Raw genomic sequence first — 17,846 nt, forward strand, 5'->3', positions numbered from 1 at the left:
TTTTTTTTTTATTAACATGGAAATGTACATATTTACCGCAATTTTAAGAGTATTTAAAATATAATCCATGGATTAAATAATATAATATATATAAATATAAACTCAGCAAAAAAACAAACGTTCCTTTTTCAGGACATGTCTTCCAAAGATCCAAATAACTTCAGATCTTCATTGTAAAGGGTTTAAACACCGTTTCCCATGCTTGTTCAATGAACCATAAACAATTGATGAACATGCACCTGTGGAACGGTCGTTAAGACACTAACAGCTTACAGAATGTAGGCAATTAAGGTCACAGTTATGAAAACTTAGGACACTTAAGAGGCCTTTCTACTGACTCTGAATAACACCAAAAGAAAGATGCCCAGGGTCCCTGCTCATCTGCATGAACGTGCCTTAGGCATGTGCAAGGAGGCATGAGGACTGCAGATGTGGCCAGGGCAATAAATTGCAATGTCTGTACTGTGAGACGCATAAGACAGCGCTACAGGGAGACAGGACGGACTGCTGATTGTCCTCGCAGTGGCAGACCACGTGTAACAACACCTGTACAGTATCAGTACATCCGAACATCACATCTGCGGGACAGGTACAGGATGGCAACAACAACTGCCTGAGTTACACCAGGAACGCACAATCCCTCCATCAGTGATCAGACTGTCCGCAATAGGGTGAGAGAGGCTGGACTGAGGGCTTGTAGGCCTGTTTTAAGGCAGGTCCTCACCAGACATCACTGACAACAACGTCGCCTATGGGCACAAACCCACCGTCGCTGGACCAGACAGGACTGGCAAAAAGTGCTCTTTTCTGACGAGTCGCAGTTTTGTCTCACCAGGGATGATGGTCAGATTCGCGTTTATCGTCGAAGGAATGAGCGTTACACCAAAGCCTGTACTCTGGAGCGAGATCGATTTGGAGGTTGAGGGTCCGTCATGGTCTGGGGCGGTGTGTCACAGCATCATCGGACTGAGCTTGTTGTCATTGCAGGCAATCTCAACACTGTGCGTTACAGGGAAGACATCCTCCTCCCTCATGTGGTACCCTTCCTGCAGGCTCATCCTGACATGACCCTCCAGCATGACAATGCCACCAGCCATACTGCTTGTTCTGTGCGTGATTTCCTACAAGACAGGAATGTCAGTGTTCTGCCATGGCCAGCGAAGAGCCCAGATCTCAATCCCATTGAGCACGTCTGAGACCTGTTGAATCGGATGGTGAGGGCTAGGTCCATTCCCCCCAGAAATGTCTGGGAACTTGCAGGTGCCTTGGTGGAAGAGTGGGGTAACATCTCACAGCAAGAACTGACAAATCTGGTGCAGTCCATGAGGAGGAGATGCACTGCAGTACTTAATGCAGCTGGTGGCCACACCAGATACTAACTGTTACTTTTGAATTTGACCCCCCTTTGTTCAGGGACACATTATTCCATTTATGTTAGTCACATGTCTGTGGAACTTGTTCAGTTTATGTCTCAGTTGTTGAATCTTGTTATGTTCATACAAATATTTACACATGTTAAGTTTCCTGAAAATTAACACAGTTGACAATGAGAGGACGTTTATTTTTTTGATGAGTTTAGTTACTCCTCTTTATGTTAATGATCAACTCTTTTTGGCTTCGCGCCACTATTGTTTTCCCACCCTAAATTCTTCATTAAGGCGGGCTTTTTCCCACCTCTACAAATCATTTAACACTCTACAAATCACTGAACCGATTATACACTGCTCAAAAAAATAAAGGGAACACTTAAACAACACAATGTAACTCCAAGTCAATCACACTTCTGTGAAATCAAACTGTCCACTTAGGAAGCAACACTGATTAACAATAAATTTCACATGCTGTTGTGCAAATGGAATAGACAAAAGGTGGAAATTATAGGCAATAAGCAAGACACCCCCCAAAACAGGAGTGATTCTGCAGGTGGTGACCACAGACAACTTCTCAGTTCCTATGCTTCCTGGCTGATGTTTTGGTCACTTTTGAATGCTGGCGGTGCTCTCACTCTAGTGGTAGCATGAGACGGAGTCTACAACCCACACAAGTGGCTCAGGTAGTGCAGTTCATCCAGGATGGCACATCAATGCGAACTGTGGCAAAAAGGTTTGCTGTGTCTGTCAGCGTAGTGTCCAGAGCATGCAGGCGCTACCAGGAGACAGGCCAGTACATCAGGAGACGTGGAGGAGGCCGTAGGAGGGCAACAACCCAGCAGCAGGACCGCTACCTCCGCCTTAGTGCAAGGAGGTGCACTGCCAGAGCCCTGCAAAATGACCTCCAGCAGGTCACAAATGTGCATGTGTCTGCTCAAACGGTCAGAAACAGACTCCATGAGGGTGGTATGAGGGCCCGACGTCCACGGGTGGGGGTTGTGCTTACAGCCCAACACCGTGCAGGACGTTTGGCATTTGCCAGAGAACACCAAGATTGGCAAATTCGCCACTGGCGCCCTGTGCTCTTCACAGATGAAAGCAGGTTCACACTGAGCACATGAGCACATGTGACAGACGTGACAGAGTCTGGAGACACCGTGGAGAACGTTCTGCTGCCTGCAACATCCTCCAGCATGACCGGTTTGGCGATGGGTCAGTCATGGTGTGGGGTGGCATTTCATGGTGTGGGGTGCTCGCCAGAGGTAGCCTGACTGCCATTAGGTACCGAGATGAGATCCTCAGACCCCTTGTTAGACCATATGCTGACACATGCACATTTGTGGCCTGCTGGAGGTCATTTTGCAGGGCTCTGGCAGTGCACCTCCTTGCACAAAGGCGGAGGTAGCGGTCCTGCTGCTGGGTTGTTGCCCTCCTACGGCCTCCTCCACGTCTCCTGATGTACTGGCCTGTCTCCTGGTAGCGCCTGCATGCTCTGGACACTACGCTGACAGACACAGCAAACCTTTTTGCCACAGTTCGCATTGATGTGCCATCCTGGATGAACTGCACTACCTGAGCCACTTGTGTGGGTTGTAGACTCCGTCTCATGCTACCACTAGAGTGAGAGCACCGCCCGCATTCAAAAGTGACCAAAACATCAGCCAGGAAGCATAGGGACTGAGAAGTGGTCTGTGGTCCCCACCTGCAGAATCACTCCTTTATTGGGGGTGTCTTGCTAATTGCCTATAATTTCCACCTTTTGTCTATTCCATTTGCACAACAGCATGTGAAATTTATTGTCAATCAGTGTTGCTTCCTAAGTGGACAGTTTGATTTCACAGAAGTGTGATTGACTTGGAGTTACATTGTGTTGTTTAAGTGTTCCCTTTATTTTTTTGAGCAGTGTATTATAACTGTGACAGTTTGGTTTAAAAAGTAATAGGGGCCTCTACCAGGCTGCAGTCATAAGTACATTCATTATATAGATTATATCAGCACCCACCAAGCTATAGTCATAAGTACATTAATTATATTGATTATGACGTTTCTTATCCAGGCATGCATCTGGATTACAATGTGTGTCTATTTCTTTTGTATTTAGGCTTTTCTTATGCTATGCAGGTGTGGTTACAGGTTCCTTTAAAGCTTTTAATGATTCTGTTTCATTACATTATTATTTCACAAAATGCTACTGAAAAATCACCATATTATACATCATTATCCCCAACAAACCCACCACCCCTTCACACTACTTTGGCCCAAACAGATCCTACACCAGACGCTCAGCCTGGGAGGCTGGAACCCCTTCTCTTAAAACCCCCTGTATTTCTTCTGCACTAAAATCTCTGACACCCAACAACTTCTCTGCTGAGGTAGGGTTAGATGGTGGTGCAATTTCTTTTTTCTCCTTTCTATTGACTTGCTTGTGAACAAAATATGCAATTCACTCTCCGACCTGTGCAGGGCAGCAATACGCAACAAAGCGTCTAGTACGTCTGCCAGGAAACCACACGAAGAAGAAGAGTTAGCCTTGTTTACAGATACAACAGGAAAGTGTCTTTGCTGTTTACCTCAAGGGGATGGCTAGCTAGCCAGCTTCCACAGAAAATAGGCTAAACGTTTCCACTTTACTTTCCCTCAAAATGTCTAAAATGCAGCTGTTACAGGATTATCTAAACGAGCGATTAACAGTGGTGGCTGTTGAGATATTTGGGGCAGTGGAAAATACCATAGCAGAGTACCAGGAAGAAATCTCCCGTTCGAAGGAGGAGATCGATCGTCTACGGAAGCTGCTGGATTTGGTTTTCCAACCCGACATAATGTTACATAGAGCAGGTTAGTAGTGAATGATGGCCACTGCTAGATCAATCAGTGTGATTGAACCAGTCAGGCCTGGCAATCAACCGATTAACCAACGTTTGCTGATTCTACTTAACAAAAATATAAACGCAAGTGTTGGTCCCATGTTTCATGAGCTGAAATAAAATATCACAGAAATGTTCCATACACACAAAAAGCTTTTCTCTCAAGTTTTGGGAATAAATGTATGTACTTCCCTGTTAGTGAGCGTTTCTCCTTTACCAAGATAATCCATCCACCTGACAGGTGTGACATATCAAGAAGCTGATATGCACCTTGTGTTGGTGACAAAAGGCCACTCTAAAATGTGCAATTTTGTCACACAACACAATGCCACAGATGTCTCAAGTTGAGGGAGCGTGCAATTGTCATGCTGACTGCAGGAATGTCCACCAGAGTTGTTGCCAGATTGAATGGTCATTTTTCTACCATATTCCACCTCCAATGTCATTTTAGAGAATTTGTCAGTACGTCCAACTGGCATCACAACCGCAGACCACGTGTATGGTGTCATGTGGATGAGCGGTTTGCTGATGTCAACGTTGTGAACAGAGTGCCCCATGGTGGGGTTATGGGATGGACAGGCGTAATCTACGAACAACAAACATAGCATTTTATTGATGGTAATTTGAGTGCACAGAGATACCTTGATGAAATCCTGAGGCCCATTGTCGTGCCATTCATCCGCCGGCATCACCTCATGTTTCAGCATGATAATACACGGCTCCATGTCACAAGGATCTGTACACAACTCCTGGAAGATGAAAATGTCCCAGTTCTTCCATGGCCTGAATACTCGCCAGACATGTCACCCATTGAGCATTTTGGAATAGTCTGGATTGACAGCATTTTACAGTTTACGCCAATATCCAGCAACTTAACACAGCCATTGAAAAGGAGTGGGACAACATTCCATAGTTCCAACATTCCACAATCAATAGCTTAATCAACTCTATGCGAAGGAATTGTGTTGCGCTGCATGAGGAAAATGGTGGTCACACCAGATACTGACAGGTTTTCTGATCCACGCCCCTACTTCTTTTAAAGGTATCTGACCAACAGATGCATAACTGCATTCCCAGTCGTGAGAAATACGTAAATTAGGGGCTAATGAATTTATTTCAATTGAGAAATTTCCTTATATGAACTGTAACTCAGTAAAATCTTTTAAATTGTTGGATGTTGCATTTATATTTTTGTTCAGTATATATGAAAATTAATATTCATTTGAACTTGGCTCAGAGCTATTGAATACTAATAATTGATCCTATCGTCTCAGATCCCCAGCAGCTCACATTTCCTGTACCTGGAGAAGTTCCCCCTGAGGAGCAGCACTGTGAGCAGGAGTGGAGCCCCAGTCCGGGCCAGGAGGACCCAGAGCCCACTCCGATTAAAGAGGAACAGGAGGAGTTTGGCACCAGTCAGGAGGAAGAGCAGCTTCAGGGGCTGGAGTCTGATACCAAAGAGTTCATATTAATTTCTACCTGTGTGAAAAGGGACTGTGATCAGAACCCATCCCAGTCCTCACATCTTTACCAAATCCATACTGCAGAGAACAGAGTGAAGGACTCTCTACCCACCAAAACAATTGAACAAGACATCAAAACAGAACATGGAGAGGGCTACGGAGAATCCGAACCAAACAATGAATTACAGCCCCTCTCTCCAGTAAATTCAGACTGTTCTGCAGCTCAGATTGGGAACGGTGAAAGTGACAATGGTGTGGATGGTGGAGGACTAATGTCAGGGTTACAGCCACTCAAATCAAAGACAACATGGACAAAGAAAGTACAAAGCTCTATTAAGACCAGGGAAGCCAGTGAACTGAAAGTTCCATTGAGGGCGGCTCACTCAGGGGAGAGACCACACAGGTGTCCTGTCTGCAGGAAATGCTTTCTGAAAAGTAGCATTTTAAAAACCCATCAGAGAATTCACACTGGCATGAAACCCTATTGCTGCAATGTATGTGGCAAAAGTTTCAGAGAAAAGGGAACCTTGACAGAACATATGAGAAGTCACACTGGGGAGAAACCATATCAGTGCAAAGATTGTGGCAAATGCTTCATCCGGATTAGAAACCTGACAGACCATATGAGGATACATACTGGAGAGAAACCGTATCAGTGCAGTGATTGTGGCAAGTGCTTCAGTCAGAAGAAAACCCTGACCATACATATGAGGACAGTACACTGGAGAGAAACCGTATCCGTGCAAAGAATGTGGCAAATGCTTCAGCCAGATGAAAAGCCTGAAAGGCCATATTAGGATTCACACAGGTGAGATGCACCATCAGATGAGAGACCATATAAGTGCTCCATGTGTGTAGAATGCTTCAGATCAGCAAGTCATCTAAAATGGCACCAGCGAAGACATCACACAGGAGAGAAATCACGTTGCTGACTTTGGTAAATGCTTCACTTGTAAGAACTGAGGATGAGAATGAACCCAGAGGGATAAACATGACAGTGCTGCTTGGGGCAAAATTGTACTCTCACTTGTAGGAGGACCTTTCCATTGTAAAACGCTGATGTTTCATAACCCTTCTGAGCATGGCACAAATGTATATACGGTAATATGTTTTGTAGAACTTAGTTATTTTTGTTTCCACAATAAGATTTTTTAATTTGTTCCAACATTAATCCTCTCCCCACTTGGACTATCCCCTATAAAGTCACAGCAATCTAGTACATTGGTGTTATCTAAATACGTTAAAGGATGTTTACATTTTGAGGGTGTGACGATCAGGGTGTTGGGTTTAATTCCATTTCAATTCCAGTCAATTCAGGAAGTTAATTGAAATTCCAATTCTCCTCAACACTTTTCAATTATGAAGATGTGGAATTGGAATTTGGTTTACTTTCTGAATTGACTGGATTTTAAATGGAATTCACCTCTACCCTGGTGATGATCATCCTAGGTCATCATCACTTAATCTAAAGCCTTGCTTATTATATAAATGACCAGACATGACAAACGGTTTATGATAAGAAGCCCGATATGTTGATCACCTGGGAAAAGAAATGTGTTAGGGTTTGAGATTGAGGGAATTCTATTCATCTGGACTGGGCGTCCTGGTAGGCGTGTTTTGCACCATGTGAAAGTTGATTGCATTTGTTTTGGAACCGTGCTGCCTGGCATGAGCCAGGTGCCACATTCAAAGCCCACGGTGAAGTCGGCTAAAAACAAAAGTGACGTAATTTAGCATGTGGCATAATGAGTAGGATTCTGTGTTTTCACATGCAGAAGTGATTGGTTTTGATTTTTAAAAAACTTTATCTGCCTTCCCAATGAAAATTAGTTTGAAAATTGAAACATATTTTATGGGAAAGAGATTTATGTTCTGGCCGATTCACCATGCTTCCTTGTTGGCGACATGACCAAGCAGTGCAGTTACTATTTCATTTGAGAAGGGTGCTTTTTCCTCACCGCTTTTGGCCTTTCATGTCATGGGCCATAAACTGCTGCCTCAGCATAATCGAATCCGCCCATTGGCACGTCGGAAATTGGTTTGACGCTAAAACCTTCTGTTGTGCGTCTCCGATAATATTATTCTTTCTGTTAATGCATTTAACGATCAGAAAGTTCAACTAAAATGTGATTATGTGTAACACTTAAAATGTGAAGGCTAATTTAAAGAAATGTGAATGATTACCTTGTTTATCCCCGTGATTGTTGAACTCCCCCGTGATGGTCTGTCCATTTCCTGATCAGAGTTTGACAGGTGAACAGTGGGAGTGTTCGAGTGCATGGTTAATTCATGGTACGGGGTATGTTGTAGCACCTTTTATAAGTCCCTCCCGGGAATATTACATATGTATTGTAATAGTTGCCTTTGTTAATTGATCACCATTTTGTGAATGTATTCTCATTGGCCGTTGCATTATGGGTAGCGGTATTTAAACCTTGCCATTTCGTTGTTTGAGACAGGACAGAGCCAGGGAAAGGTTGGCATGCTGCTGGGTTAATTGACATTATTGTAGCCTGGATTTTTCTTTGAACAAACTCTTATGTGGAACAGTTTATGATCCTGTTGCAACCAACAGTCTATTTTGTTTTGTAAATATTGTAAAACTTTGCCCACTATTTTCTCACTGCAAATAAAAAGCCTCACCCTGAGCAGAAAATCAGCTTTATGTTGTCTTGCCGATTCCAGTTAAAAATCCAACTGCTGGGTCACCCTCAGAGAGGGGAAAGGGCTTCAGATTTGAAGACATGCTACCTTTATACCTGTAGTAGGAGGACGAACAAACCCATCAGGTCAATGATATTGGCTGAATGATTCAAGGGATAAACATGCACTACATTGTAGAAGCCCGCAATGTTGTGCCTAACAGAACCATGCATTTTTAAGCATACATGTATGTAGTTACCTTTCTTTTGTTTAGAATTATACACAATTCATTTCAGTGACTATCTTGTAGCTATACTAAAATCAGCACATATTTTGTTTCATGCAGAAGGCACCTGGTTCAAATGTTGGAGTGTCACCTCGCCAGCTCTAGTCTGTCATTACCTCTTATGTCTGTGTAGTGGGTTTGACACCACTGCATGGTGTTCTTTCTCATAAACGTGACATAGCCCCAGTCCATGTAATGCCATGCTATGTTGTTGTGAGCATCTTAGAGTGGATTGGTATACCATGCTTCTTAATAAAATGTTCTTTTTAATTAGTTTATAATTTTTATGTTTTTGTTGTAGGTTATTTTTATAGATTTGTTAGTACAGGGGCTCAAAGAAATGGAGTAGTTTCTCAACCTTTATTATTAGTCATACATCAGGTAGAGATGAGATGTAGGATATTTCACAGTGAATATATTTGTGAATATAGTGGAAAGTTACTCCACAACTTTTGCTGTGTGTTTGATTTGCATTATAGAATTGGAACACAGCCAGGTGGAGATTGTTTAGTTCAGATGCGCTACAGTTTCATTACAGCAGGCGGCGGTATAACAATTTTACCTCGTGCAGGTTCAAAAAGATAGACCGATATGGGGGGTGATTCATGCCAGAATTAAGCCTTGTGAAGCTACTGATACCTCTCACCAAGTCACCTAACGTCTTCCTAGCGCCATAAAAATAACGGCATGAATTAACATGGACTGTCAATGGAGACAAGTTTGTTTCTAAAGCGTCAAACTGCCGACGCGTTCACAACACGTGACACATACACGTCATGTAGACGTGGTGTTCACTTCGCGTAACGTGTCAGTTTGCATGTAAGTTTATTATGAATGATCTTACCATGAAAGCCTTAACGTCTACATGTGTTACATGTTAGTTTGTGTCTGTTCAGTTCATCAATTCCATTTGTCGATTTAGCTAAAATAGGCTTATCACCTCAATGCAACAATTATTAGGGTAGTTAATATTGCAGCCACCATTACTGTGTAGATATGCCTATTTCTCACATCAATAGAAACACAAGGGTTTCTTGGTAGCCTAGTGTTAGAGCGTTGGGCCAGTAACCTAAAGATTGTTAGATTGAATCCCAAAGCTGACAAGATAAACGTTCTTTGTCGTTTTGCCCGAGCAAGGCAGTTAACCCACTGTTCCCTGGGCAACGAATATGTGGATTTCGATTAAAGCATCACCCTGCAACTCTCTGATTCAGAGGGGTTGGGTTAAATGCAGAAGACACATTTCAATTGAGTGCATTCAGTTGTACAACTGAAAGGTATCCCCTTTCCTTTGTTAGAGGTAGCCTAGGTCTCTAGTGGCCCATTCAAAACAACTCGGAAGTCGGCAATCTCTGACTTTCGACTTCAGTGTGTCCAAGACAACTGGGAACTCTGGGGGGGAAAAAATTAGCTCAGACTGGGATTTTTGTTTTGTTTTGAACAGTCATTCAACTCAGAATCTCTGGCATCTTAGGCAGTAGCCTAGTGGTTAGAGCATTGGACTAGTGTAACGGATGTGAGATGGCTAGCTAGTTAGCGGGTACGCGCTAATAGCGTTTCAATCGGTTACGTCACTTGCTCTGAGACTTGAAGTAGGGTTTCCCCTTGCTCTGCAAAGGCCGCGGCTTTTGTGGAGCGATGGGTAACGACGCTTCGTGGGTGACTGTTGTTGATGTGTGCAGAAGGTCCCTGGATCGCGCCCGTGTTTGGGCGAGGGGACGGTCTAAAGTTATACTGTTACATTGATGCTGTTGACCCGGATCACTGGCTGAAAAGGAGGAGGTTGAAAGGGGGGTGAGTGTAACGGATGTGAAATGGCTAGCTAGTTAGCGGGTACGCACGGGTACCCCCCCACTTTACCAGATTAACAGACGCAATCACTGTCACCATGCAATCCTTCGTCTGTACATTTCTGTGGAAATGTCTTATGGTTAAAAGCAGGGTTTGAATTGAGGGGGTATGTGAGGATATAGGCCTTGTTATAGAGACCTAGAGAGAGAGCATAAAGCATATGCTACCACTTGTTTGCTTAGCCATAGGAAAAGCAACGGTCCAGATTTTATAAAGCGATCTAGGTTATAACAATGACGTTGGGCCAATTGTGCGCTGCCGTATGGGACTCCTAGACACAGCCTGGAAACGAACCAGGGTCTGTAGTGATGCCTCTAGCACTGTGCCATTCGGGAGTCCCAAGCATGTATTTTTTGTTGGTCCTGTCAATGTTGAGTGATCACACATGCCTCAGCACACATAGGTTACTTTGCCTGCTTGCAAATGTGTGCTAAAAGTGGGGATGTTTCATAGTATTTCTGATCATCTTAACTTACCAGCACCAATTAATTTAATTTTTCAGATATCCACGGAACCACGACTGCACTATAAGGCTACACTCAGATACAAAGGTGCTATCTATAAACTAACAGGATTCTTCCACTGTCCCCATAGGGGAACCCTTTTTGGTTCCAGGTAGAACCCGTTCTGTGTCTAAGTAGAACCCTTTTGGGCTCCATTCCACAGAGGGTTCTACCTGGAACCAAAAAGTTTTCTGTTTGAACCCCTTTCTTAAAGAGTGTACTCAACAAGTTTAGCCTGTTAAGTTTACACCATTTGATTCTGTACTCAAACATCTGCCTGGTATTCAAGATAACATGCAACAGCACCCCCACCTTTGAAGGTTTTCGTCAACCTCTGCTCAGACTTAAATCGCAGTGTTCCAAGAACCTCCACCAGGGGTGACTAGTATCCTCAAACGGAAAAAAAATTAGACAAGAGTCACCCCACACTCATTTTAGATCCCAAGGGGTCTTTATTTTCATACTGTATGCTCTCACTCTCATCACTATTTCCTTTGCCATCTTCTCAAGTCTTTACTTGGAACTCCATACACACACACACACACACATACATTTTATTATTTTTCTATTTTATTTCACCTTTATTTAACCAGGTAGGCTAGTTGAGAACAAGTTCTCATTTGCAACTGCGACCTGGCCAAGATAAAGCATAGCAGTGTGAACAGACAACAACACAGAGTTACACATGGAGTAAACAATAAACAAGTCAATAACATGGTAGAAAAAAGAGAATCTATATACAATGTGTGCAAAAGGCATGAGGTAGGCAATAAATCGAATAATTACAATTTAGCAGATTAACACTGGAGTGATAAATCATCAGATGATCATGTGCAAGAAGAGATACTGGTGTGCAAAAGAGCAGAAAAGTAAATAAATAAAAGCAGTATGGGGGTGAGGTAGGTAAATTGGGTGGGTAGTTTACAGATGGACTATGTACAGCTGCAGCGATCGGTTAGCTGCTCGGATAGCAGATTTTTAAAGTTGTTGAGAGAGATAAAAGTCTCCAACTTCAGAGATTTTTGCAATTCGTTCGAGTCGCAGGCAGCAGAGAACTGGAAGGAAAGGCGTCCAAATGAGGTTTTGGCTTTAGGGATGATCAGTGAGATACACCTGCTGGAGCGCGTGCTACGGGTGGGTGTAGCCATCGTGACCAGTGAACTGAGATAAGGCGGCACTTTACCTAGCATAGCCTTGTAGATGACCTGGAGCCAGTGGGTCTGACGATGAACATGTAGCGAGGGCCAGCCGACTAGGGCATACAGGTCGCAGTGGTGGGTCGTATAAGGTGCTTTAGTAACAAAACGGATGGCACTGTGATAAACTGCATCCAGTTTGCTGAGTAAAGTATTGGAAGCTATTTTGTAGATGACATCGCCGAAGTCGAGGATCGGTAGGATAGTCAGTTTTACTAGGGTAAGTTTGGCGGCGTGAGTGAAGGAGGCTATGTTCCGGAATAGAAAGCCGACTCTAGATTTGATTTTGGATTGGAGATGTTTGATATGAGTCTGGAAGGAGAGTTTGCAGTCTAGCCAGACACCTAGGTACTTATAGATGTCCACATATTCTAGGTCGGAACCGTCCAGGGTGGTGATGCTAGTCGGGCGTGCGGGTGCAGGCAGCGAACGGTTGAAAAGCATGCATTTGGTTTTACTAGCGTTTAAGAGCAGTTGGAGGCCACGGAAGGAGTGTTGTATGGCATTGAAGCTCGTTTGGAGGTTAGATAGCACAGTGTCCAGGGAAGGGCCGGAAGTATACAGAATGGTGTCGTCTGCGTAGAGGTGGATCAGGGAATCGCCCGCAGCAAGAGCAACATCATTGATGTATACAGAGAAAAGAGTCGGCCCGAGAATTGAACCCTGTGGTACCCCCATAGAGACTGCCAGAGGACCGGACAACATGCCCTCCGATTTGACACACTGAACTCTGTCTGCAAAGTAGTTGGTGAACCAGGCAAGGCAGTCATTAGAAAAACCGATGCTATTGAGTCTGCCGATAAGAATATGGTGATTGACAGAGTCGAAAGCCTTGGCCAGGTCGATGAAGACGGCTGCACAGTAATGTCTTTTATCGATGGCGGTTATGATATCGTTTAGTACCTTGAGCGTGGCTGAGGTGCACCCGTGACCGGCTCGGAAACCGGATTGCACAGCGGAGAAGGTACGGTGGGATTCGAGATGGTCAGTGATCTGTTTGTTGACTTGGCTTTCGAAGACCTTAGCTAGGCAGGGCAGGATGGATATAGGTCTGTAACAGTTTGGGTCCAGGGTGTCTCCCCCTTTGAAGAGGGGGATGACAGCGGCAGCTTTCCAATCCTTGGGGATCTCAGATGATACGAAGGAGAGGTTGAACAGGCTGGTAATAGGGGGTGCGACAATGGCGGCGGACAGTTTCAGAAATAGGGGGTCCAGATTGTCAAGCCCAGCTGATTTGTATGGGTCCAGGTTTTCCAGCTCTTTCAGAACATCTGCTATCTGGATATGGGTAAAGGAGAAGCTGGGGAGGCTTGGGCGAGTAGCAGCGGGGGGGGGGCGGGGCTGTTGGCCAAGGTTGGAGTCGCCAGGTGGAAGGCATGGCCAGCCATTGAGAAATGTTTGTTGAAGTTTTCGATTATCACGGACTTATCAGTGGTGACCGTGTTATCTAGCCTCAGTGCAGTGGGCAGCTGGGAGGAGGTGCTCTTGTTTTCCATGGACTTTACAGTATCCCAGAACTTTTTGGAGTTAGAGCTACAGGATGCAAATTTCTGCTTGAAAAAGCTGGCCTTTGCTTTCCTGACTGACTGCGTGTATAGGTTCCTGACTTCCCTGAACAGTTGCATATCGCGGGGGCTCTTCGATGCTATTGCAGTTCGCCACAGGATGTTTTTGTGCTGGTCGAGGGCAGTCAGGTCTGGAGTGAACCAAGGGCTATATCTGTTCTTGGTTCTGCATTTTTTGAACGGAGCATGCTTGTCTAATATGGTGAGGAAGTAACTTTTAAAGAATGACCAGGCATCCTCAACTGACGGGATGAGGTCAATATCCTTCCAGGGTATCCGGGCCAGGTCGATTAGAAAGGCCTGCTCGCAGAAGTGTTTTAGGGAGCGTTTGACAGTGATGAGGGGTGGTCGTTTGACCGTGGACCCGTGGCAGATACAGGCAATGAGGCAGTGATCGCTGAGATCTTGATTGAAGACAGCAGAGGTGTATTTGGAGGGCGAGTTGGTCAGGATAATGTCTATTAGGGTGCCCATGTTTACGGATTTAGGGTTGTACCTGGTGGGTTCCTTGATGATTTGTGTGAGATTGAGGGCATCAAGCTTAGATTGTAGGACTGCCGGGGTGTTAAGCAGATCCCAGTTTAGGTCACCTAACAGAACAAACTCTGAAGCTAGATGGGGAGCGATCAATTCACAGATGGTGTCCAGGGCACAGCTGGGAGCTGAGGGGGGTCGGTAGCAGGCGGCAACAGTGAGAGACTTATTTCTGGAGAGATTAATTTTTAAAATTAGAAGTTCGAACTGTTTGGGCATAGACTTGGAAAGTATGACAGAACTTTGCAGGCTATCTCTGCAGTAGATTGCAACTCCTCCCCCTTTGGCAGTTCTATCTTGACGGAAAGTGTTATAGTTGGGTATGGAAATCTCAGAGTTTTTGGTGGCCTTCCTAAGCCAGGATTCAGACACGGCAAGGACATCAGGGTTGGCAGAGTGTGCTAAAGCGGTGAGTAAGGCAAACTTAGGGAGGAGGCTTCTGATGTTGACATGCATGAGGCCAAGGCTTTTTCGATCACAGAAGTCAACAAATGAGGGTGACTGGGGACATGCAGGGCCTGGGTTTACCTCCATATCACCCGAGGAACAGAGGAGTAGTAGGATGAGGGTGCGGCTAAAGGCTATCAAAACTGGTCGCCTAGAGCGTTGGGGACAAGGAATAAAAGGAGCAGATTTATGGGCGTGGTAGAATAGATTCTGGGCATAATGTGCAGACCAGGGTATGGTGGGGCACGGGTACAGCGGAGGCAAGCCCAGGAACTGGGTGATGATAAGAGAGGTTGTATCTCTGGACATGCTGGTCTCAATGGTTGAGGTCACCGCATGTGTGGGGGGTGGGACAAAGGAGGTATCAGAGGTACGGAGAGTGGAACTACGGGGTCCATTGCAAACCAAAACAATGATAACTAGCCTGAACAACAGTATGCAAGGCATATTGATATTTGAGAGAGACATACAATAAGGCATAAAGTGATTGCAGGTCATGATTGGGAGAGCTAGCTAAAACAACAGGTGAGATAACAGCAGCTAGTCAGCTAACACAGCAACAGAAGGTAAAAATGGCGACGACTGGGCAGAGAGGGTCGGATTAACTACACACAGATCCTGAGTTAAGGCACAGAGCCGACAGATAAAACACAAATAAACAGAACGGAGTACCATGAATTAATGGACAGTCAAGCAGGCATCAGCTATGTAGCCAAGTGATCATAGTGTCCAGGGGGCAGCCGTAGATGGAGCAGTGAGGCCTCCACTAAGCTAGCACGCGTTTAAAGTTAGTAGCCCGGGGGGGTGTTTTCAGACGGAGGGGGTCTGCTCAGACGGAGGCCGGTTGAGGGCACCGGTTGAGGGCACGTCTGCAAACCAGACGTGGTCGTGTCGACAGAGAATCCAAGCCGGATAGCGATGGCGAAAGAGAGGTTGTGAATTGTAGAATTGTGTTTGCCAACTGGTGCTAGCTTCCTGGCTGCGCTAGCTGCAAGATAAGCTAGCAGTTAGCAGACCGGGGCAGGCAAGTTAGCCTTTGGGGGACGTCGCGATGGGGGGGGGGAGTCTGTTTTTGCCTCTTCGTGCGGTGACGTCGATAGACCAGTCGTGGAATTAGTAGGGTTCCAGGTAGCTCTAGGTAGCTAACAGGCCTAGTAGGTTAGCAGAATGGGCCTTCAGCGGGCGTCACGCCTGAGGGGCCTGTTGGAGTCCTCGGGCAGATTATGTCGGTATTCCAGTCGTAGAGGATCGGCGGGGTTCCGTGCTCCGTACCGGCAGTAAAGGGGTCCGGATATTGTAGCCCAGGAGTGGGCTTCAGTGGTAGCACAGGAGCCCTAGCCGGGCTAGCTTCAGGCTAATTGGTGCTTGCTCCGGGATGGAAACGCTAGCCAGGAGTGGTCACCCGGGATTGTGGTTAGCTAGTTGCGAAGATCCAGATGAAAATGTTCAGAGTTTGCGGTAGGAATCCGGGGATATGGAGAGAAATAGGTCCGTTATGCTCTGGTTTTAGTCACGTTGTTCGAACTAGCGAGAGCTTTCCGAGCTAAAGGTTAGCTGATGACCGCTAGCAATGGTTTGCTAACTGATAGCTGGTAGGCAGTTAGCTGGCTATCTTCAGTAGATGGATTCCAGATCAGAAGTAAATAGAAATACTTTAGAAAAAAGCAGATCCACGCCACATTGGGTGAGGCGGGTTGCAGGAGAGTATTTAGAAGTTGAGGTTTAAGAAAGTATTTTTAAAAGATATGCGAAGAAAAAGATGTAAAAAGATATATACAAGGGACACGGGACACGACAGGACAAAGACGTCTACACTGCTACGCCATCTTGGATTACTACTACATACACACATACTATAGCATCTTGCTTACATTTCAGGCATCCAGCTGAGGCCTTCGATGGATCATGTTACACTGAGATGGGCACAGGGGTATGTATGTACAGTCATTTTCAGTGTGGTGGCACAGTAGTTGAACAGGAGAAGAGGATGTGGTTACTTGTGGAGGGAGAGCAGTGAGCGTGGTGGGTTGAGCACCTGCAGTGAAGCTGATTGGTTGCTCTGGCTCATCACATCTTCTTGACTAAAAGAAAGAGATTTAGAAATGAGTTCGACATTGGCATAGTTCAACAGCTGAAAAGCCTTCATTAACATACTCCCAGAGATAGCAATGCATGCAGTATTCCCTGAATGATGTAGCCAACCCATCCCCATTTACAATTGTATTCATCAATGAAATAAATTATGCTATAGCACATTCAATTACATTACTATTGTAGGCTATAGACTACTCCTGTATCTACCTTGTACAATTGCGTAATCATTGAATGAAATAGCGTACCCAACCACATTCACAATTTAATTGATAAATTAGATCAATAATACTAGCACATACAGTTACATTGTTGTAGAATAGGTTACTACTGTATTCACACTATATTAGGATACCATTGTGATATTGTCAGGCATGATTTTAGGTCTTCGATTGAAGTTGCATGTTGTACCTCGTTTCCCTTCAGTGAAAAGTAGTTATTTCATTTACAATTGAATTAATCCATGAAATAAATAATACTATCACATCAAATTACGTTATTGTACACTAGCCTACTGCGCTATCGACACAGTAAATAATATTGCCTTCGTGCTTTTGACAATACGTTATCAACAAAAAAAATATTATTTTCAAATAAACCACATTTGCCTTAACACTGTAGCCCTAAATATTTCCTAACGATGACAACTTAAATATAGCCTACTTACTCCTCAATTGGATCAAGTACATCTGGGTAATTATTTCCATCGTCTCTAATTAAACTATCTGGGACAGACACTCAAATCGCTTCTGCCGCTTGTAAAAAAAAAAAAAATAAAAAATAAAAAAAATGAATGTCTGTGTCGCCTCGGAGCTCTCAAATACCGTGCCAGTCTCTCACTCTATCAACGGTCACTGCTATCCGGATTCCTTGGGACGTCCTTACCCTGAACCCTAAACTAACACTAAACGTAACCAATTTACATTTATACTTGATAGAGGTATGGACATCCCGAATAGCACGAACCTCTCGGAAAGTCTACGAACTGCTCTATTCGACTGAAGGGACATCCCAAGGATTCCGAATAGCACCT

General features: G+C 44.7%; 1 protein-coding gene across 1 annotated transcript; it reads left to right on the plus strand.

Annotated features, from left to right (window-relative positions):
* The first annotated feature begins 3,860 nt into the window (after nucleotides 1–3,860).
* LOC129815242 (zinc finger and SCAN domain-containing protein 20-like) lies at nucleotides 3,861–8,362 on the plus strand. Its single transcript, XM_055868854.1, has 2 exons — nucleotides 3,861–4,205; nucleotides 5,509–8,362. The coding sequence occupies exons 1-2, from the start codon at nucleotides 4,013–4,015 to the stop codon at nucleotides 6,492–6,494; spliced, it is 1,179 nt and encodes a 392-aa protein (XP_055724829.1). The 5' UTR covers nucleotides 3,861–4,012; the 3' UTR covers nucleotides 6,495–8,362.
* The last annotated feature ends 9,484 nt before the right edge of the window (nucleotides 8,363–17,846 follow it).

This window comes from Salvelinus fontinalis, chromosome 18, assembly GCF_029448725.1.
Source record: "Salvelinus fontinalis isolate EN_2023a chromosome 18, ASM2944872v1, whole genome shotgun sequence".
Taxonomy (NCBI): domain Eukaryota; kingdom Metazoa; phylum Chordata; class Actinopteri; order Salmoniformes; family Salmonidae; genus Salvelinus; species Salvelinus fontinalis.

Bases quoted from the DNA above. Each gene is read 5' to 3' on its own strand.
- LOC129815242 (XM_055868854.1), top strand. From the start codon at position 4,013: ATGTCTAAAATGCAGCTGTTACAGGATTATCTAAACGAGCGATTAACA. The intron at 4,206-5,508 runs GTTAGTAGTGAA...CTATCGTCTCAG, and splicing joins CATAATGTTACATAGAGCAG to ATCCCCAGCAGCTCACATTT.